The sequence below is a fragment of the Chenopodium album genome, chromosome 24 (genome assembly GCF_948465745.1).
Source record: "Chenopodium album chromosome 24, dcCheAlbu1.1, whole genome shotgun sequence".
NCBI lineage: Eukaryota > Viridiplantae > Streptophyta > Magnoliopsida > Caryophyllales > Amaranthaceae > Chenopodium > Chenopodium album.
In genome coordinates, this window is record NC_137857.1 from 17777542 (window position 1) to 17800515 (window position 22974).

Consider the following 22974-nt stretch of genomic DNA (forward strand, 5'->3'; position numbering starts at 1 on the left):
CTTTCAATCAAAACCAATTCCAAACCGATCAATAACACCAATAATCCAAGAAAAACTCCTTTCAACAATTCAAGAACAACCACAAGACCAATACCACAATCACCACATACTACCCATATTCCAAAAATTCAACTCACAAGATATCAACCAAAAATGATGAGAATCACTACAAAATCAACAAACAATACAATGCTATGCAAAATCAATCAATAAACATCACCAAATCACAACCAATATCAAGATCAAGCATCAAAAATCACAAAATCAATACTACACTATTCATGCTCATACAAATTTTCAATCTATGCAAAATTATGATATAAATGGCAAAATTAAAGCAAGGATTAGTGATTATACCATAAAAGAAGCAAGATTAACTAACTTTAAGCAAGCAATTTCAACCCACAAAGAAAGCCCCAATTTCGGCCACCAAGAGTAGGAGAGAGAGTGAGTGAAATTTGGGTCAATTTGTGAGGAATTTGTAGTGTAGGAAGGTTTGTGAGTGATTTTGAGTGAAAATGGAGTGATTTTAGTGAGGAAATGAAGGATTTTTTATGGTGAATAAGGGAGGAAATGGTGCGCACAAGAGGAGGGTTTGAAGGGTTGTGCGTGAGGTTGAAGATGAGTGAAATTGAGGAAATGAATGGAGGAAAGAAGAGGAAGAAGGTTATAAGCCCCGTCCAGCCATGTGCGGCCGCACAAGGCTGGTGTGCGCCCGCACACGCAGGCTGTGCGCCCGCACATGCCTCGTGTGCGGCTGCACACCCCTGTGCGTGCCCAATTCTTCCTTTTTCTCAACAATTTGATACTTACTGCCTATTTTGGTGCGCACATGAATCATGATGGTGATGTGGAGCAACATAGGCAGTGGCTAAAATCATTTTCAAAGCCCTCAAAGTTGAAAATTCATGTGCTCACCACAAAAATTTCGCTAAGTATCAATTTCCTCCAACTTTCAAAACATGAATTTCCTATCTTACCTCTCTAAAATTCTTACCCTTTTTACCTCAAATTTCGATTAGAATCGAACAAAATGTGATTTGTGCCATGAACACCTTCCATTCACCATGCATACTTGTAGAATTCCAATCCCGCAAAAGGCATCCTAAAAATCCAATCAAGTAGAAAAGTGAAAGAAAAGACAAAGTAATAAAAGAAACAAAAATAAGAAAATTCAAAAATCAAAAGGAAAAGTTAGAAACTCCGGGTTGCCTCCCGGGAAGCGCTTGCTTAAGGTCCTAAGCTCGACCCTTCCTCCAAATCATGGAGGGTCAAAGAACACCACCTTCTTCAAGGTAGTTGATGGAGCAAAATCTTCTTCAATTATAAGCAACTTCTCGTCGTTGCTTAATGAAACTTTCACAAAATTCTTTTCAAATTCTTCCTTCTCTTTTCTCAATTTCTTTCTTTTTCTTGATTTCTTCGAGTCACGGGCCTTTTTCTTTGGCTTGACTTCAACATCCTTAATCATGGAAGCTTTCTCTTCATCTTGAGAATTAAGCTTGAACCAATTTGGAATCTCAATTTCTTTCTCATCCCTTGGCTTTTGAATTACAAATTCTTCTTCACTAACATCATCAAGACTTGCACAAACATCATCAACAATCTCAAAAACATCGTTAGTAGAAGAATCAACCATGCACACATCATCAATGGAACGAGAAAGACTAGCACATGCTATATCTTGCACACAAGATAAGGACTCATGCATTGGCTTCAACTTAAAACTCTCTTCCAATTTTCCACATTTCAAAGTGATTTGGCCTCCCTTCACATCTATTATGCTCATCCTCCTCAATCTCCAAAACAACAAAATCCACGGGAAAGACAAACTCTCCAATCTTTAAAGGGACATCATCAATTCTTCCCTTAGGAAGCTTAATAGAGCGATCGGCCAATTGAAGTGTTATATTAGATGGTTGAAGCTCACCTAGATCAAGCCTCTTGAAAACCGAAAAGGGCATAATACTCACACTAGCCCCTAGATCACACAAAGCATTCTCAAAAACCATTTTCTTGATTTGACAAGGGATTGAAAAATTCCCCGGATCTTCCATTTTCTCCGGAAGCTCACCATGTACAAGAGCACTAAAACACTTCCCTCCTTCCTTCTCCTCTAGTATCTCCTTAAGAAACTTGGAGTACTTAGGCATATCGGGAATTGGCTCGGTAGAGGGTGTGGAATCATGGACTTCCTTAAAAACTTCAAGGAACTTCCCAAATTGCTCATCCATTTTGAATCTCAAGTATTTTTGGGGGTATGGTAGATCGGAAAATCTCTCTACCTCACTCATCTTTTCAACAACACTTTCTTCTTTTTCCTCAACCTCACAATAAATTTCCTTGGACTCAACCCTCTCCACTTCATTCTCCATAGCACCACTCTCATCTCTTCCCTCTTTTGAACAAGAAACTCCCTCATTAAAGTCATTTCCACCACTTGTGGCAATAGAGTACACGGGTTTCTTTGGTTCAACACCTTGGGAAGGCAAAGATGAAGGACTAGCATAATCCTTAATAGTGCTTGCTAATTGGGTAATTTGAGTCTCAAGCATCTTATTGTGGGTCATCATCTCATTGAATTTCTTATCACTAACCGCCATATAGGTGTTAATGATCTTGGTTTGATTATCAATCAATTCCTCCAAAGTAGTCCTAGGAGAAGAAGGTTGTGAATAGGAATTTTCACCTTGAGTCTTTGGAACAAATCCGGGTGGGGGACCTCTTTGAGCATTGTTTTGAAAATTTCCCCTTCCTTGATTGTTCCAATTACCCCTATTTTGATTTGGACCATAACCTTGATTATGGTTACCACCTTCTTGATTATGGTTACCATTACCTTGGTTATGATTTTCATAACCTTGGTTTTGATTACCATAGCCTTGGTTTTGATTACCATAATTTCGGCTTTGATTTTGGCCACTATAACCTTGGTTATGGTTACCACGAGAACCTTGATTCCCTTGGTTCCTATAACCACCACCATGATTATAGTTGTCAAAATTGCCTTGGTTTTGGTATAGTAATTCCTATTCCATTGGCCTCTTTGATTATCAAACCTTTGGACATTGTTGTTTGACACAAAATTAACATGCTCACACTCATTGTTGTCAAACTCATCAACACATTCATTGTTGCAATTGCTAGAATCATGGTCATATGATCCACATACATCACAAAACAAACATCCCATATGCATATTATGTGAAGTAGAGGGAGTTTGAGGGTTAGAAGAAATACCTCTCCCCTTAATTTGGGAGGGAAGATTTGGAGCTTGGGAAGAGGAAGAAACACTCTCCAACTTGGCCTTGATTGCCGTCATCTCCTTTCCCAAGTTTGTCATTTGAGAGGAAAGATTGTTGATGGCATTGAGATGGTCCATCGAGTACAACGAAGATTGCTTGCTTGAAGAATCTCTTTCCCCATCTTGCCAATCTCTATAGTAAGTCACCACATCCTCTATTATGTCCACAACTTCTTCTTCGGTTTTGTTCATGATTGGACCACCGGCCCCTCCATCAAGACATGCCTTGCCTTGAGGACTCAAACCACCATAGAAGATTTGGATCAATTGATATGTTGGAATTCCGTGGTGAAGACATTCTCTTTGGTACTCCTTGAATCTCTCCCATGCTTCATAAAGACTCTCATTTGGTTTTTGCTTGAACCCTTGAATTAAAGCCCTTGCCTCTGCCGTTTTCTTTTGAGGATAGAAATGGGACAAGAAAGCTTTAGTGACATCATCCCAAGTTCTCAATGAATTGGGCTTCACCTCTTTGTCTAGCCATTCCAAAGACCTTCCTATGAGGGAGAAAGGGAACAACTTAAGGCGGATAAATTCTTGAGACACTCCATTAACCTTGATTGTGTTGCAATATTTTTCAAACTCCTTAAGATGGTTCAATGGGCTCTCGTTCTTTGCCCCACTATATTGTCTCCTCTCAATTAGGGTGATCATTGCCGGCCTAATTTCAAAATCGTTTGCCGGTGTTGTAGGTGGAGCTATGCCGCTCTCGAACCTATATGCACCGGGCACTCCCAATTCTTTCAAGGCAACTCTTGGTTGTTCTCCCATGACTTGCTCTTGTTCAATCTCTTCTTCGCTTGAAGAACTATAATCCAAAGTCTTGTTTGCTACTCTCCTCCTTGAGAGAGTTCTTTCAATCTCCGGATCAAAGGGAACAAATGAACAATCTCGGGACCTATGCATACAAAACTCAAAGGAAATATAAGTAGCACGGCTACAAGTGTAGCCTAAAGTGTAAAATCTTTTTGTATTTTGCAAATGAAATGAAATAGACTCAACAACAACATGCACTCAAAGCACCATTCCCCGGCAACGGCGCCATTTTGATGGGATGAAGAACGGTAGGTCGTTGGGCTACCACCCCACCCAATCAAACAAATTTTGTAACTCAACAAACCCCTATTAAGTGTAGTGGTAAGTCAAGGTCGAACCCAAGGGAATGGAGGTCGAATGCACAATGTGATTAAATTTAGTTGATGATCATGTGCATGTGTGTGATTGATTGAAGATTGGCTAACTTTGATTGTTGCGCTAGATTGCATTGTAAGTTCACAATGATACGGACCATTGATTTGTGACTTGCATTTACACGATTGAGGTGTCTTGTGATGTTTCCTAGCTAGAGTTTATCGTAGTTGACGTTAGTTAGACCTCTAGGAGAATAGCTTGATATATTCTATTGGTTGCATGATTGATCTTCCCTCACATTGTTTGACTTAGCCAATTTGACCTCCCAATCAGTCAATTCCATTATGAATGCATGTGGATCCAAGCCCTAGTGCTTATTACATTTGATTTCTTCTCGTTTATTTTCCGTGTTTGTCCTAGTTTAGAATTCACAACCCTACCTATAGACTTCGGGATAGCTTGACTATAAACGATAGGCAATAGCCCACCATTCCTTTGGGTTCGACCCTTGACTTACCATATACTAGTATAGGGTTGGTTAAGTGTTTATAAATTTTGTTTGACCTTTGGGAAGGATAGATAACGACCTACGTTTCTCCACTTGTCAGTTCCATGTTGAACTTGGTGAAGTCCTTAGCTTCCTTCATTGCAGTCACCTTGGATCTCCAGCATTCATCTTGTGGTAGGCTTCTCAAGATCTTTCTTGCCTGTTCATCAATAGGAATGTGTCTGCCAAGGGAGTTCAGTTCATTAATAATATCATTGAATCTAGTAAACATTTCTTCTATGGTTTCCTTAGATTGCATTTCGAACCTTTCATATCGAGACATCAATAAATCAATTTTAGAACGTTTTACCTCATTTGTACCTTCATGAGTTACCTCTAGTAGATCCTAACTTTGTTTAGTAGACTTGCATCCCATGATACGATTATGTTCATGAGGTCCAAGTCCAAAGTGCAAATACTTATAGCTAAAGCATTCAACTCTAATTTCTGATAGTCTTCTTTATCATAATCAGTAATAAGTTTAGGAACTACCTCATCTTTTTTTGTTGCAGTTATTTCAAAATCACCATATTCAATTACACGCCAAACCTGATAATTTTCAGCCTTGATGAAAATCTCCATCCTGTTCTTCCAGTAGGTGTATAACTTACAATTGAACATAGGTAGACGTTGGGTAGAGTACCCATCTTCAAGTTTCTCCTTGTAATTCGTCTCTCTAAGAACTTACTCAGCAAAGTTATCTGCTTGCACGTGAGAATCGTGCTCTGATACCAATTGTTAGTTGAGACGAACACTACAAGAGGGGGGTGAATTGTAAGTGAGTTCCTAGTGACTACTTTTGTGGAATATAAAACAGAATAAAATAGGAACTTGCAATGGACATACAATTTTACGAGGAAACCTTCCAGGGCCCAACTGTAAGTAAAACCTCGACCCTATCTTAGGGATTTCAAACACAAACCACTTCACTATAATAAGACAAACACCAAGTTACAACCTGTTATACTCAAACCTTTACTCACAAGTTCCAGAATAAACTTGCTACACAGTAGGACCTTATCCTACCCAATCTAAGTCCCACACTTAGACTCACTCGTACTCCCAAAGTACAATTCTTCACAGCTTCACACTAGAAGCTCTCCCAACTGTATGCAAAGTATAATTCACACACTGTAGACACATAAAAATGTCTCCCCAAAACCAAACCCGATGATGAACAACCTTTCACCGCTATTATTGGTCAGGTTGAGTATTTAATCTTTGGAGTGCTTAAATTAATATCCAATCCCTATACATTTTATAAACCAACCCAATTCCTAGCCCATTTCCCCAAATCATAACTTATTTTCTTCTTTTCGTGTCTTAATAATTCATTTCGTGTCCTTTAAAATCATTCATTTCGTGTCTTTTTATAAAAACATTTATACCAGTTTATTTTGGTCCATAATCTAGGTCCAATTATTGAATATTTGGATGGGCTTTGAAAAGAGCTTTCCAACGGTATATCAAAAGCCCAAATTCGAGTTATAACGAATAAGTTATGGCCAAAATACTAAACTGAGTCCAAACCGATCCTAAGCCCACCTTACCTACGACCCAATGATCATGTGAAGGGGCCAAAGGATTTAATCTCATTCCTGAATTAATTAGGATTAATTGGAAGCTTCTATAAGTTTCTAAAAGATCTTAATTATCCCCTTTGAAAAGATAAGATTAAAGAGTTTGAATTTGAATAAAATTCCTCTTTTTGAAAGTCCTAATTCGATTTGAATTGAAAGACATTAAAAGATAGTCAAAAATTATTTTTGTGCCTCATAATTTTTATCTAAATCTTAGTTGGTTGGGTAGCTTTTGAAATTATCTTTCCAATGATATATTATAATATTGATTTCGAGCTATAACGAAAAAGATATGAATGATATATCAAACTCTAACCAAAACTGACACCGTCTCACTATTTCGGCCATATCGTTTATTCTACAAAATATTTTAACCTGATTCTAATTAGGTTAAAAAGTAGACTTCAAGAGCTTTCCAACGACATATCATTTAACTTATTCCGATTTCTAGATCAAAAGATATGATAAAAACAAAACCGCAAAAATGTAGTCTATCGAGTTTTATCTCGATTGAACTCGATCTTTTTCTTGATTCTTCGACCTTCTTTTTTCCCTATTATTAGAGGTCATATCACCCCTTTTTCAATCATCAACAAGCTTAATCACCAAATCATTCTCTCTTCCTCTCTTCTACACCAAAAATCATTCTCTTCTCTCTCTCATATTCTAAGCCTTAAACCTATATTCCTAATTACATCATTCTTTCCCTTAAGCACTCCAAAGAGTCCATACTTAACCCGAGGTTCCGTCCTTAAACCAAGGCGTGAAAGGTACAAATAACTGAGGGTTTGGACCAAATCAACTCTACTTTTATTTAATTTAATTATTTTAATTTGATTTATATTTTATTGAAATTACTAACAATTTATTCATGATGTAGCAATTTAAAGGAGCGCGCGGAATGTGAGTAATTATTTTAATTACTTTTTTATTTTATATTTCTAGTATCATAATTAGGATTATTATTTGATTTGACTAACGTTATTATTGTTAAATTCCTTCCAATATTAATGTTTATTTTATTATTTTTATGATCACCATATTGCATGTCAAAGGGAATATGTAATTAAAAATCACGACTAATAAAATAATTTGGACAACCGGTTTAGGTTCCTTTAATCTTGTTGTTTAATCAAGTGGTCACGATAATTAGAATTATGTGTTGCATTAATATTCAACCAATAATAGTTTGGAGCAAATTGAATCTTTGTTTGTATGCTTTTGAGATCGCAGGAATACTTTTCACTATAAGAATCGAGTAGAGGCCAATACGGGCGAATGTGACTCCATGACTCACTACGTACCATCATCCCCGATCCTCCTTTCGTGGTTCCGAACCATATGGAGTTAGTAATCTCATGGATTATGAATGGGGTGTAACCTTCACGGGTCAATCGTTGTTGCCTTTCGTTGTCCCTTATTCGTGGTTGCCTTTTATGATCCGTGAACGGTTTACAAGTTCCTTAAAAACTTGTTGACGGCTCCCTACTTTCCTTATCCCTAATCGTTGTCCCTAATCGCAATGTCAATTCTCACTTCCTATGAGTGCCAAGCATATTCACAACATGCTTAAACGTAGGCGCACTTCGAGCGACGCCTACACACATTCACCCAAATAACCCAACCAATACAAGTATATGACACCTAGTATATGATAGGCAAGCTATGCACGAAACCCCGAACTAATATGACAAGGTTAGAAGCTTGGCAAACTTACACAATTAAAGCTCTGTGATTTCTCCACGCATAAACTCACAAAAACCTAATGAAATGAGATCTCTACTATTTAGTTATACAAGTATTACTCGTATAGTAAGTAGGTTTTCCAAAAGATAAAGATGTTAAATCTCCTTATCTCATAAACACGGTTTAAGTTAATCATTTTAAAGAAAATCTTTTTCGGAAAATAAGATAAAGAAAGATTATGTTAAAAAGATTAATATCTTTTTAACAAACGGATTTTAAGAAATAAATTCTTTAGAAAATCTTTTTCTAAAATCTATCTTTTATCTTTTCCATTTTAATTTATTTGCCAAGCTACTTGCCACGCTTCTAATATATCTCGTACATAACCTACTTAACATATTTAAAAATAAATCTAGAAGATAAAATATTAACTAAATAATATTGCTGCGCCGCATTTCTGCATATGTAGGTTACTTGGGCTTCACGCAGACCAAGTTCCTTTAGGAACTTACTGTCTTCATTCGTAGACCAAGCTAACACCTCAGCTTACTAACTTCAAGTTCCTGTTAGAGAACGTTCCTGTTAGGGAACTTAGTTCTTGTTAGAGAACTCTTCTTCTTCTCTGTTTAATTTTATCTTTAAAGGCTTCTTCATGTCTTCTTAGCTTAAGTTACTCTTCCATCACCTAGATCTATTTCACCAGTACTAATCAAACATTTATAAACCTTTATTAGTTGAGTTTGCTTTAGTTTAAGTTCATCATCATCAAAACCTTTAAGCATCAACAGTTTAGGAGTAGATTTAGAGAGGGAAAGTAAGAGATTTCAATGGTGATTTGAGAGATTGATGATACAAGGGTGACAATTGTATTGCAGATCTTTTCTTTTATCAATGAGCATTTCTAACATTATCTCATTTTATTGCTTTGTTTGATTTCATGTTTGTTTGATTTGATTTTGTTGTTTAATTCTTGATTACTGTGATTGTTCTTCATATTTTGTTGATTCTTGATTTCTTTAGTTGTTTGTTGATTATATGATGATTCTTGATTAGTTGCTTGCTAAGGATTGGGTAAAACTTGTATGATTGATTGATTGTTATTAATTTGGGAATTATGTTGATTGATTGTTGAGATTAAAATAATTAATGTAAGTTTGCATGTGTGTAATTTGATTAGGCCTTGAGAATTATCCTAGATTGCATTGTGATTTCTAATGATACGGACCATTGATTTAAGAATTGCAATTGTTGATTGGTTTGGATTGTGATTCTCCTAGTTTGTTATTCGTAGAGACCACTAGCTTAACGATTAGGAGATAGCTCTTTGTTTCCAATTGATAACTCTTATCATTAGTCTTCACAACCATTAATTGACATGTAATTCCCGAGTTGTCACAATTGTCATGATTATTGGTTGATTCCCATTCCCTAGTGTTTTATTTGCTTGATTCTTTGTTTTGGTAGCTGTTAGTGTTACCTCTTCACCTTCGACCTAGCTTAGACTTTTACTGAGAGCACTTGAACATAACCGTTTCTAGTGGTTCGACCTTGACTTACCTCTATACTTGCATTTAGGTTTGTTAAGTAATTATAAATTTTGTTTGGCTTAAAGAAGATTAGTCAACGACCTAGTTTTCCTCCTTTCAATGTGTTATGCAAGTTGATCAAAATTCAACAATTAAGAAGATGTTCGTGAATGCAAAGAAAGCAGGAAAATACTACAGATTATTAAAATAGTAAGACTAACTAGGGGTGAGCAAGACCGGGTACCCGGTCAAAAACAATGGAACTGGTATTGGAACTGGTTAGTATCGGGTCCGAGATTATGGAACTGGTCTTGGAACTGGTTTTAACCGGGTCCAACAATTATGGAATTGGTCCCGGAATTGGAGGGAACCACTTCCAAAACCGGGTACCCGGTTTCTCAACAACAACAACTAAATTGGCTTAAATTCCTTGCTAGATTTTACTGTCACATAAAAAATTAGCAAGCAATTACAAATTCAATCAGTAAATCAAGAATCCACAAAGAGTAAACTCCATATCGCCATTCCCGTTCATATCTAACTATGTTGGGAAAAAAAAGAAATTAATCCCTCACAATCTCATACTATCAAAACAAGTGAAATAAAAAGAAAGAAGATACAAGGATGAAAAAGTAATAAAATTAAAGAGAGAGAAATTAAAGTTTTAGAGTAGTGGAATATTGAAGCATGAGGAAGGAAAAAATGAGAGAAAGCAAGAGAGAGAGTGCATGAGGATATAGAGTGGCTCATCGAGATTGAGAGGTTTAACGGTTTGTGTTTGGGATTGGGCCTTTTATTACATGGGCTGCAAAATTTTTCTAATTTTTCCTTACAAAAATGCTCAATTCTAATACATACACCTGATTTAACCCGGTACTGGGTCCAAAAATTCAGGACTTGGAATTGAGCCAGTTTTAGCCGGGTCCGTATTTTTGGAATTGAACTTGGATCCAGTTAAACCAGTTCCGGGTCCAGACTCACCGGGTCCAAACCAATTCCAGTTCTGGAACCGGGTACCTATAATTTTTACTCACCCCGTCACCCCTATTACTGACGCACTAATCTGAAATCACAGCAGATATGCTGTAAACGCGCATCACCGTCTTCTCTCTGTCGTTTTTTCTATCAGCTATCTATTCTATACTCTATACCAATCCTGGTCCAATCTTTGAAACTCTGAAGACGACCTACTCCACCCACCATTTCTACTCTCCTCCTATTTTCACTTCAAAACTCCCCATTTTTCCGGCTATGATGTAGTACTACTTTCCGATTATCCTTTTTTCGACTTTGCCAAAAAAAAAAAAATGGTATTTAAAGGCAGATTTTTCTCCTCGAAGAAATCATCAGATTCTGATGGATCCAACAGTCCTCGTCGTTTCAATTCACCCAGTAGATCCGAGAAGAAGAAGGGTAAATCATCTGAAAAAGATATAATTAATAATACTGGTAATAGTAATTCTACTGTTTCAGCTACTAACAATAGTAGTAGTAATTTGAAACATTCAGTTGTTACCAAGAAAAAGGATGGTAAAGGTAAGGAAGCTCGAATTGATCCTGGGATTAAGCCCAATTCAGGGTCACCGTCGGCTTCGGTGTCGCCGATTCTTGCTTCGTCATTGGGTTTGAACAAGATTAAGACGAGATCAGGGCCGTTGCCTCAGGAGAGCTTTTTTGGGTTTCGACCCGAAAAGAGCGGTGTTGTGCTTGGGTCTAGTAATCTTTCTAAGCCTGGTGCGGCGATTCCTAGTGATGGGAGTGGCTCCAGTAGTAAGGGTAGTGGGAAAAAGGAATTGGGTTGGTTGGATAATGTTGTTGAGAGTGGAAGTAATTCTGATAGCATGTCGCCCGAGAGCGGTGGGACTGCCCCGAGCCCGAGTTTGTTGAATGCAAGCCAGTTGCCGCGGTCTAGACTGTCGTCTGGAGGAGTAGGTAAGGGTTTCTTACTTGCTTATAATTACGTAACTATGTGATGATTTGATCAATCGAGGAGAGAATTGTTTACCCTGTATTTATCTAACTATGTACATTTTTGTAATTCTTGTAGTTATGGATAGTATCCTGTAGTACAATCCTGCCTGGTTGGTTATTTTAGCTGTGTCGTATTGTCAGTCGTTGAACATGAATGATTTTCCAAGAAATAATAGGAAGTGGGCAACTGTGTTTCTAATTTTAAGTTGCTTTGTGCTATGATTTTTATGGTGTTAGTGATGGTGGTTGTTAAGGTTGATGATGATGATGATGGTTTTTATTATGCTGAGCCGTTGATTATTAGGTTCTGTATACGCAGTCTTGGGATGTCTGAATGAGATTGGAGGGAATGGAATTCGGCGCGATAAGGGTTTTTTTTTTTTTTTTTTTTTTTTTTTTTTTTTTTTTTTTTTTTTAATTGGGATATCAAAATGAGAAGAGGTGGAAATGGAATTGCATCTGTATATTCTCCCTCTGATAATTTAAAACCTTTAATTGTTAAAGCGTCGGAAAAAAGTGCAAGCTACTCTTTTTTTATTTTTCTGCTGCCCGACTTCCCCTTTCCTCACCTTTCTACAATGAAAGAGGTGTGAGGCTAAAAGCTAATGTGAGAGAGTGTGTGTTGGCGCGCGTGCGTACGCATACTAGTGAGTTATAAAGTGTTTTCTTTGAATTTCGGTTGATGGGAAAGCACATTCTTTTTCAATATTTAAAACTCCTCGACAATTTTCAAATGTGAATGCTGATGTAACAATGTGGTTCTGATTTGTGTCACAAGACTTTTCAATTTATTATTTTACTGTATTGGCATCTAGGAGAGATTTAAAAGGAAATTCCATACGCTTCCTATTTATGTGGTGATTTGAAGTATTTGGGTATCTAGGTTTAATAGGCAATGGATCACGACCTTGATTTGTACCACGACAGTATTCTTGTCAAACCTACTTTTCCTCTTAGACACCCATTTCAGAAATTTTTTAGAGAAGAGGAAAAGGAATAAAAGTACTCAAGAATCAACTCAACACCAAGAGTTACAGCTTTAGATTGTCCAGTTTAACAACAATGGAACTCTGTATGTGGAGTTTGATGATTAATGTGACCACCTACAGCTTATTTGCTAGCGGAGGAGGTTGCAATGGTTGTAATGAGGGGAGTGATGACAACATGCATGTGGAATGATAATGGTGAGATGAGGAGATAATTTTTGATAGGGTTGAATTAGTGATGGGCATTGGCTTTGTTATGATTGTGAGTTTTGTGACTCATATTCAATAGCCCAGTAAACAGAAAGAAAATAAATTGTGTTTTTATCTTTAGGAACTACCTTACAAAAACTTTCATAAAAAAACTTTCTTGTATATATATTTTTGTAAAATTTTACCTTTTGTCGGATTACAGCCTTTAACTTAAAATCTGGTGTTGACTTGGCAGTTTTTGCTTAAGAGACCAGGTACCATATAACAAACAACCATTTACTTTGCTATATAATATGTTTTAAGAAGTGTATTTATTTATGTATTTTTTTTGGTTGATTGTAGTTTTCCACAGAATTTTACTTATTTACAACCAAACATATGACAAGGTAATATTGAATACCTTGCTTTGACTAAACAAAAAAAAAAAATATCAAGTTCCCTTTCTTGAATTTTTCCCTTGCTTTTCTTTCTTGATTCTTTTTCCTTTTGATAGAGTGCCAAACAGCCCCAATGTTAGGAACATGGTTATTCATGGTGCTGTGTCAGGGACTCAGTGTCTATCTTTTTGTGATCAAGTCCAATGCCAATGTGTAAGGTGAAGGCACGTGCATCACATAAGGCAGAGTTGTTCCAAAATTATGTTAAATTATTTAGGCTTATTTTTTCTTATATTTTGCTCAAGTTACCTCTTCTGATATAGGGGGAGAGAGAGAGAGTGGGGTGGGGGGGGGGGGGGGGAAGGGGAGAGAGAAGAGCTGAACTTAAGAATTAGGCAAGGAGTTTGTGTCATCCATTATTCATTAGAAAAATCAAAATTAGCTCAGTTTCTGATTATTTCTACCTATCCTACTAAGTCTGTACCTTCTATGCAGGAAAGTTAAATTCATCCTGGGAGCAGTCAGGAGGCATACAAAGTCCAGATATTTGTACTCCAGAAGGACAGGTTGTAAGTTCCCTCTCTCATCACTTTGCATATTAGAAGCGCTATGTTGTTTTTCTTTTTTCGTTATATCTAATTGAATTATTATATTTTATTCTTCAGATGGCTTTTGATTGTGAAACTCCAAAGGAATCTGAATCTCCTCGTTTTCAAGCCATTCTTCGTGTTACAAGTGGGCCAAGGAAAAGAAATCCAGCAGATATAAAAAGCTTTTCCCATGAGTTGAATTCTAAGGGAGTACGGCCTTTTCCATTTTGGAAGCCTCGTGGTTTAAATAATCTGGAGGTAACTATTATGTGCTGTAGTCTCACTCATTTCCTGATGGTATAATTTTTCAGTACTTATTTACTTTTAGAAATTGATATTTCATGTAGGAAGTTTTAATCATGATACGAGGAAGGTTTGAGAAAGCCAAGGAAGAAGTAGACTCTGACTTAGCTGTTTTTGCAGCCGATCTAGTCGGTCTCTTAGAAAAGAACACAGAAAATCAACCTGGGTGGCAGGAAACTATTGAGGACTTATTGATCCTAGCTCGGAGTTGTGCTATGACACAACCAAATGAGTTCTGGCTCCAGTGTGAAAGCATAGTTCAGGAATTGGATGACAGGCGTCAGGAGTTGCCTCCAGGTACTCTGAAGCAGCTTCATACGCGGATGCTTTTTATACTAACGCGATGTACCAGATTGTTGCAATTTCACAAGGAAAGTGGATTAGCAGAGGATGGACATGCCCTTCAGCTACGCCAATCAACAATTTTACAGTTCGCAGAAAAAAGGCTTCCTCCTGGAAAAGATAGAAAAAGCAGTGTTTCTGGGAAGATTTCAAGGGGATCATCTGCACAAAAATCCTTTAGTCAAGAACAACATGGTCACAGTTTGCGTACTTCAGATATATTCACTCCTGTTGAAGTGACAAAGATAACTGAATCTCCTTCTGGGAGGGAGCGGATTACTTCCTGGAAAAAACTCCCTTCGCCTGGTGTTAAAAGAACAGAAGTTCCGCTTGAAATCGAGCAGAGTGATAGTAAATTGGAGCATATAAACATATCTAACAAAAGTGAAATATTAGATACGGATCCGTCTTCTATAAAGGGATCTGAGGCCCTTTCTTCCAAAGATTCAGTTGCACAAACTTGTGCTTCATCTAAACACCGGCAGAAAAATTCCTGGGGTTACTGGGGAGACCAGCCAAGTGTGTCAGATGAGAGTTCCATAATATGCCGAATATGTGAGGAAGAGGTTTTAACTTTACATGTGGAAGATCATTCAAAAGTATGTGCAGTTGCTGATAGATGTGATCAGAAGGGCTTAAGTGTCAATGAACGCCTTTTAAGAATTGCTGACACTTTAGAAAAGATGATTGAATGTCCTCCACAAAAGGATTTTCAACCTGCAATTGGGAGTCCTGATGCTGCAAAAGTATCAAATTCCAGTGTTACTGAAGAGTCTGATGTTTTTTCTCCAAAACTTAGTGACTGGTCTCGCAGGGGATCAGAGGACATGCTGGACTCTTTTCCTGACACTGATAATGCTGTATTCATGGATGATTTGAAAGGTTTATCATCTATGTCTTGTAAGACTCGTTTTGGCCCAAAATCTGATCAAGGAATGACAACATCATCTGCTGGTAGCATGACTCCTAGGTCTCCTTTAATGACACCAAGAACCAGCCAAATAGATTTGCTTCTATCTAGTAAAGGTGGTTATTCAGAACACGAAGATCATCCTCAGGTAATTTACTCAGTTTTGTAAACGTCATATTCATGCTGTCTGTTTATAGTTATTTAGTAAATTTGGAAATCAATGAAACTCTTACATCGTTTTGCACAATCATTGCCTCTTATTTGAGGTAATGCTCCACTGTTAAGCTTGCTGAGTACTGAGTAGTTACATTACTACTAAGGTAGAAACCACAAATTTGCTCTTAGGTAGGTTGATATTGTTGTGCTCCATGATATTTGGCGCATGACTGATTACTTGAAACACAGGTGCGTAAACACCAAGAAATGGAAAACAGTATGCCGATCAAAGAAAAATAAAGGCACTTGCCACCTCGAAAACTACTGAGAATCTGTAAAAAAAAAAAGCTTTCCTTTAGGATTAGAAGAATGAGGCCCTCCATAAATAGGGCTAGAAAAGAAGAAATTCATTTGTATGAAAATCAGAACACTTTTGTGGCTCTACCAAGTCACTTGTGATGATTTTTTTTTTTTTTTTTTTCAAATTTATTTTTACAACGGTCAGAAAAGGAGACTAGCTCCCAATAGACTCAAAGACTAATACAACAAGGAGAGAGCCTAGTTCTCTTAACCAAACTAACACTAGGACTTTATCGGGGGATGGGGGGTACAACTTTCATAACTTGCTAAGGAATAAAAATTTGGGGGTTGTCGAATTCCATCGCAGGCATTAGCTATAAGATGCTCAGTGTTTGTTCCTTTGCGCTTCTCGGACCTCCACAACCAAATATCTAGAATACATTTTACCTTTCTTGTTCTTCACCCTTGACATGTGCGGCTTTCCATGTTTCCATGTTTCCTTACAGTGAACTTGCAAGTGTTGGGATAGATATCTGGTCTAGATCAAAAGCCATCGGGTCTTCTTCACTAGAACCAACATATTCCACTTCAGCATTATTAGTGGTAGAATAGTCTCTCACTGGAACTTCACTCCCATCCTTGATGCTTGAATCTTCATTGCTATTATCAATTACTCGTGAAAACATGGGCTCATCAAACCTCTCAACAACAGAAGTGTAGGGCTAACAAACTGGTTGACCACTTTTGAGAGGGCTTGACCTTTTTCCTCTTTGATTTTTTGTCATGTCTCCTCTCTCTTGGACTCATCTTCCTACGAGGCATGAACAAGGATTGTGGATTTTTGGAGTCCGTACCCTTGTAAGTTTCAGAATGCCATCCTGAGTAGTCTTTTCCCTCATTTGTACAATCATCCATAAGCCAACAGATTTATTAGAGAAGCTCAAAATCTTCCCTTGCCCTAGTTTCGAATAGGACAAGCTGGAAATCCTTAGAGATTGGCTGCCTCTCGTTTCATTGGAGAAATAATGGATTACTCTAGGATCCATTCCCTTTGCATGTCTTGAATCTTGATTCATGATTGTTTAGGGAGCTTAGTATTGAAAGGCGCTTGGCGCACCGAGACGCAAAGGGTTCCTGGAGCCTAGGCGTGAGGTGCAAGGCGGAGGCGCGCGCCTCTTGTACATGAGGCACACTTTTTAAAAATTTTCTATTTAATCATTCTACAGCGGTATTGAACATAGGAAAATAACCTAAAATATAACTACATAAGTTAATAATTAATTAACATTATAATATTATTAAAAAAAATTAGGAAAGAGGGGGAAGGAGTCACGTGATTACTAAAATCAGAAGAGGAAGTGGGCTGTCTTCAACTACAGATTTAAAAGGAAAAGAAAAGGGAAAAGAACGTAGAGATACATGAGGGACAGACAGCACAAGAATGTTTAGAAGAGAAGATTGAGAAAGAGAGAAGAAGAGCATAGATCAATGGAAGAAGAAGAAGTAGAAGAAGAAAGAAAGAACAAAACGAAGAAAACTTACCAAGGTTGCTTCACCAGCGCCGGCCTCCGGTACCCATCAATTTCACCAACTGTTCAGTAACCCGTAAATTAGGGTTTACCAATAGTTAGGGTTTTTCAATTGGGTGATGATTAGGGGTGAGCAAACCGGGATTGGAATTGGTTGGAACCGGGTCCTAAAATTCGGAACCGGAATTGGAATTGGTTTAACCGGGTCCTAAAATTTAGGAATTGGAATTGGAACCACCGGGTACCGATTCCGGTTCCGGGTACCCACTTATATATGTAATTTTTAAAATATAATACAAATTATAATTCTTATTTTAGTTAGTACCATTATTAGTGTTTAATACTTATATAAATATATGCATTAAGCTATTTGTATTCATGTTAGGTATTAATATTACTTTTTTATTTTACAAATTAGATACATTTAACATATTTTAATTATCTAAAATTTATTTAGTTTAGGATATATTGGGTAACCGGGTACCCAACCGGTTCCGGTTCCAAAAAGTTGAGAATTGGAATTGGAATTGGAATTGGTTATAACCGGGTCCTTAATTTATTACCCGGAATTGGAACCACCGGGTCTAATCTTGGTTCCGGACCCGCCGGTTCCTAACCAGTTTCGGTTCCAATTTCGGGTACCCGAAATTTTTGCTCACCCCTAGTGATGATTTAAGCAATTTCATTCAATTAATATGGGGCTTTTGCTCGATTCATCATATTAGAGACGGGGTAAGTGCCAATTTGAAAAAAAAATGTTTTTTTTTAACAAAAATTAATCCACATCCCTTTTCTCACGCTTTTGAACATAAGGCGGTTGAGGCGCTGCACCTTGCGCATAGGTGGAGGCGGTCTGGGATGCCCGAGGCGTTTAGGCCTGTCTCGCTTTACCCGTCGCCTAGGCGCTGTTGAGGCACGCCTTTTAAAGCTAAGTTAGGGATCAGGTTTACATTCCAAAGGAGCATAAACATTATGGGTAGGGATAGGACTCTATACCTCCATCTCACTTGCTTTACCCGGAAAAGGCAAGCTAGTAATACCGCTCTAGTCATCACTATGGGATGCTCGCACTAGGTTATTAGATGACTCATTGATTTTCCCTTTTTGTTGTAGTTATAATGAGTCATGACAGAACATTCAGCACCTCTCTTGCCATTGAGCTAACTAGCCTCACAACCTAAACCCTTCACCTTCTCCAGCTAAACCTGGTATTCATGTGTATAATTATGGCTGCCTGGCCGTGACCATTTAGAGCTCATATATAGTTTCTTTTTTATTAGAGTAGAAATAATATTTTTTTGAGATTGGACAAAAAGTAGTCTAGAATTTTTTGTGGAATAAAAGTAGGGGTGAAAGTTCGGTTTTCGGTTTGGTTTTTTGCCCAAGCCGAAACCGAACCACCATATTTCGGTTTCATAATTTTCCAAGCCACACCGCACCACTTTAGCTTTGAAACCGAACCAAGCCAAACCACCTAAATTTCGGTTTTCTTATAAAAAACCAAACCGCACCGAATTTTCCTATCAAGGATCATAAACATCAAATTTTGCAAAAAAACCGAACCTAACCACCCCAATCAAAACCAAACCGAACCAAACCCCACCCAAACCGACAACCGAAACCAACCCAACCAAACCCCACCCACACCAAACCGAAACCATCACCACCAATTTTTCACCAAATATAATGAAATTTACCAAAACAAGCACAAAAATTACTAGAAATCATATCATATTAATGGATTTATTAAAAATTCAAAAAAAAAAAAAAATAAAGAAAATTAAAAACAAGAAAACATACCTTTTAAACCAAAAATGGCCTTGAATTTCATCTCAAATTTGGTTTAAAATGGTCAAATTCGAACATGAAAACTCTAGATCTAGAGATTTCATGGTCGAATTTGACCATTAAAACCTTCGTTTTGGCCAAATTTCGCAAATTTTGTACGAAAACCTTCGTTTTGACCATAAAAATATTTTCTTCGATGTAAAACCTTTGTTTTGGCCAAAATAAGCGGAATTTGTGACATTGTGCTAGTTTTGATAGACAAAGAGGAGTAAAGGCGAGGAGAAAGACAAGAAAAAGGAAAAGAAAAGAGGAGATAGAAGAAGAGAAAAAAGAGGAGATTGAAGAAGAGAGTCAGACTCTCAGAGAACGAAAAGGAGAGAGAACGGGCAAAGAAAATAAGAGGATAGGAGAGAGAAATGACGGAAGGAGGCTGAAAACAGATTAGGTTTTTTTTTTTTTTCTTTATATACTCTGTAGAATTGGGCTAGAGTTTTTTAGGGTTGGGCCGAAAATTCGGTTTGGTTTCGGTTTTTCATTTTCCGAAATCGAAACCGAACCATATAATTTCGGTTTCTTCATTTTGCAAACCGAAACTAAACCACTCTCGAAAAAAACCGAACCATATTTATTATTCGGTTCGGTTTTCGGTTTGGTTCGGTTTTAAACTGAGTTTGTTTCACCCCTAAATAAAAGAAAGTACTATTCACATTTAATCTTTTAAAAATAATCGCAAGGTAACTCCTTGTTGTGACTTGCTGAAAGTGAAAACATTTCCTAAGACATAAACAAAGTACTCCCATTGGTTTTATAAAAATTATTGAATAGAAAAAGTGGGTGAATAGTTTTCTTAAAAGAAAAAATGTGAGAGAATGTAAATATTAAAGAAGTAAGAGTGGGGACGGTGGAGATGGATAAAATAAAAAAGTGTAGAGGGTTATTAAGTTGTTGCACTTTAAAAAAGGCAAATTAGGAAAGTGTTGCACTAAATACAGAGGGAGTAGAATTTTCTATTTGTTTTGTTATGTAATAGGGAGTAGAATTGTTGCCCATGAAAATAAAGAGTAAATTCTATATTCGTTTTTTTATGCACTCCCTCCATTTCTTTTCAATTTACATACTTCAGTTTTCACATAACCAAGAAAAGCATTTATATTAAGGAGAGGGAAAAAGTATAATGTGAAAGTGAAAATAAAAAAATATTATTTGTGAGAGTAAAGTGGTGGGTTCTATTTATAAAATTAGTAAGGTGTAAGTGAGTAAATAAAAAAAAAATCATCCAAACACAGGAAAGTGAGTAAAATTAATAAAAACTGGAGTAACACTGAATAATTAAAGGACACCTAAGAGGTTTCATCAAAAGTGCATATGTAAAGTGGATTACCATCATGACCACATTGGAAAGGTGAAAGTCATTGGAAAATAGTATGCAAGTGTCACTACTCACTCATACGCATGAATGTCATAATTCTAAAAGCTATTATAATACTACCGTCGTTTCAGATTATTTGCATCGATTTGGCATAAAATATGAGTAGATATTGTCTAATCATTGCAAATAATTTGAAACGGAGGTAGTATAAGTTTCAAGATAATGGTCAAATATCGGCCAGATAATATAGTAAGGATAAAAAATACTTTCAAGAAGATTTATGACATATCGATAGGAAGATTTGAGCTATAGAGGAAATTAAAAGAGAGCTTTACTTAAATTTAACATCTTAAATGCACATTTCTAGGCTTAACTCAAAGGCATTCGTTCCAAAGAATAGTAAAGAATGTTACTATATCCCACAAAGAAGCTTAAAGTAACAACTAATGAAAGAGGCATGTTATTACCCACCACAACACACAAAATTTGCATTATTTTACTCACCACAACACCACAGTCTACCTTACCGCCTTACGTAGCAATCTTGTAGTGCAAGAACAAATCACTTCCAGCTGCTTCATTGGCAAATCATATGATACTCAAGTGATAACACAGATATTATCTATATCTCGGATATGGGGAGGAGGCATCAATCCTCAAAGCAAGAAAATGGCAGGAAAAACGTTGTCAAAATGATAAAAATACAAAAATGTATTTTTTCTTACGTCCTGCGTTCCAATGTTTGAGTTGGAGTGGTGGTTGTAAGGTAGGAGTTAGAAAATGTGATGGTGTGTTTAGGGGTGGCTATGGCGCCTACGAGAGGAGGTCTTGGGTTAAGAGGGTGAAAGTGAGAACTTAATTTGTTATCGGGAAGGGAGAAGAGAGATCAGGATGAGGATGAGGGTAAAATCGACACCAAAATAAAAGTGCATCAATAAAAAAGAAACTTTTTAAAAAGGATTACATGTCAACTAATTTGGAACTTAGTTTTAAAAAGCGTGCAGGCTCCCTGCGAAAGCGCAAAGTGAAAGTGCACACCTCTTGAATATGAGGCGCAAATTTTTAAGGTTAACCTATTTTTATTTTACTTCTTTTTTGGCATGAATAAATTATTTAAAAATCAAATTAAAGTGATAATTATTTTATTTTATTTTACATAGTGCTTTTTTGAAGAAATTTTACAGCTTTTTTGTTACTCCCTCAGTCCCTTAATACAAAGCCTCTTTCTCTTTATTATGTGAGTAATTAATGATAGATAGAGGGAGTATTATTTTTCTAAAAATACTTAAACGTAAATCAAAAGACTTCGCTATAGCCTCTTTAGCTCTATTTTCGAGAGGTTACCATCTTTCTCAAGTTGCCTTTTTGCTTATGAAATTGAGCGATAAATGATGTTGCAAACCTAGTCATTGATGGTTTATGCAAATTTCTTTGTTGATTGAACTTCTTCATCTAGTTCACAAGAGAGGTATGACTATAAATATAGCCATAGATGAACATGCACTTCTTTAGTGCATTTAAAACTCTTGGTTGTTTTCCAATGTCTTCTAACATCAAATTAATACAATTAATACAATTAACCGCACAAGGAGTCCCATAAAGATAAGGTCTCTTAGCTTCAAGTAATTTTCCTACAATTCACAAAAAAAAAAGTATTAAATAAAAACTTACAAAGTAAACTAATTAGGGAAATTTGATTGAACATATCACAAGTGTGACAAGACTATTTACTAATTCATACCAGCTTTGACGACATAATTAAATGCACTGTTTGTCACCACTTGAACAACATTTTCCTCTCAAATTTCATCTACTATCTTATCTAGAAGTTTTTATAATAACTCCGCATTCCAATGTTATGAACACAGAACCCTTAGGAGAATTGACAAGGTAGTTTATAATATCCTTTTGGAAAACCGAATCATGCCATCCATCGGATAAAATTGAACAACCTTTACTTGCCCACTCTTTCTTGTTCTCCTCTATTTGCATCCAAACATCTTTGACTTCTTTGTTCAAGATAGGAACTCTAAGCTCATACATACTTTATGGTTTTAATCCGGGACCATATTGACCAATAGCTTCAATCTTTGCTCCAAAGCTATTATAGGTAGCCGCAATGAATGGAATTCACGCATCATAAAACCACTTACCAATTGTCCTACAAGTTTTCTCCCTTAACTCCGTATCAAAAGCACCAAAAATTCCTTTCTTTCTTTCCTAGCTTGCATTACTTCTTAACGAGTTGTAGTAATAAACATATCAAAAGGACCTTTGTGGCTTTGTGCCTAGGTTTCTTAACAATTTTGCAAGTTTTGTGACAACATCTTCCTCTTCTTCATCAACATCATCCCGTTTCAAGTTGGGAC

At 36.8% G+C, this 22974-nt stretch overlaps 1 protein-coding gene and 1 non-coding gene across 5 annotated transcripts in view; both read left to right on the top strand.

Moving 5' to 3' along the window:
• The first annotated feature begins 3584 nt into the window (after positions 1-3584).
• Positions 3585-3690, top strand: LOC145612931 (small nucleolar RNA R71). Its single transcript, XR_014106835.1, has one exon. It is a non-coding gene; the product is annotated as a small nucleolar RNA R71 (small nucleolar RNA).
• A 7157-nt stretch (positions 3691-10847) lies between these two features.
• LOC145612329 (putative serine/threonine protein kinase IREH1) overlaps positions 10848-22974 on the top strand; it is a 29129-nt gene continuing 17002 nt past the window's right edge. For 3 of the 4 annotated variants that reach the window (XR_014106576.1, XR_014106575.1, XM_081667701.1), the window contains exons 1-4: positions 10848-11706; positions 13814-13887; positions 13984-14166; positions 14256-15611. Coding sequence is in view for 1 of the 4 variants with exons in the window: in XM_081667701.1 (XP_081523827.1) it covers positions 11082-11706; positions 13814-13887; positions 13984-14166; positions 14256-15611 (2238 nt within the window). In the remaining 3 variants the exon portion in view is untranslated. The remainder of the gene's footprint in view (positions 11707-13813; positions 13888-13983; positions 14167-14255; positions 15612-22974) is intronic. The other variant, XR_014106577.1, reaches the window with a different exon arrangement.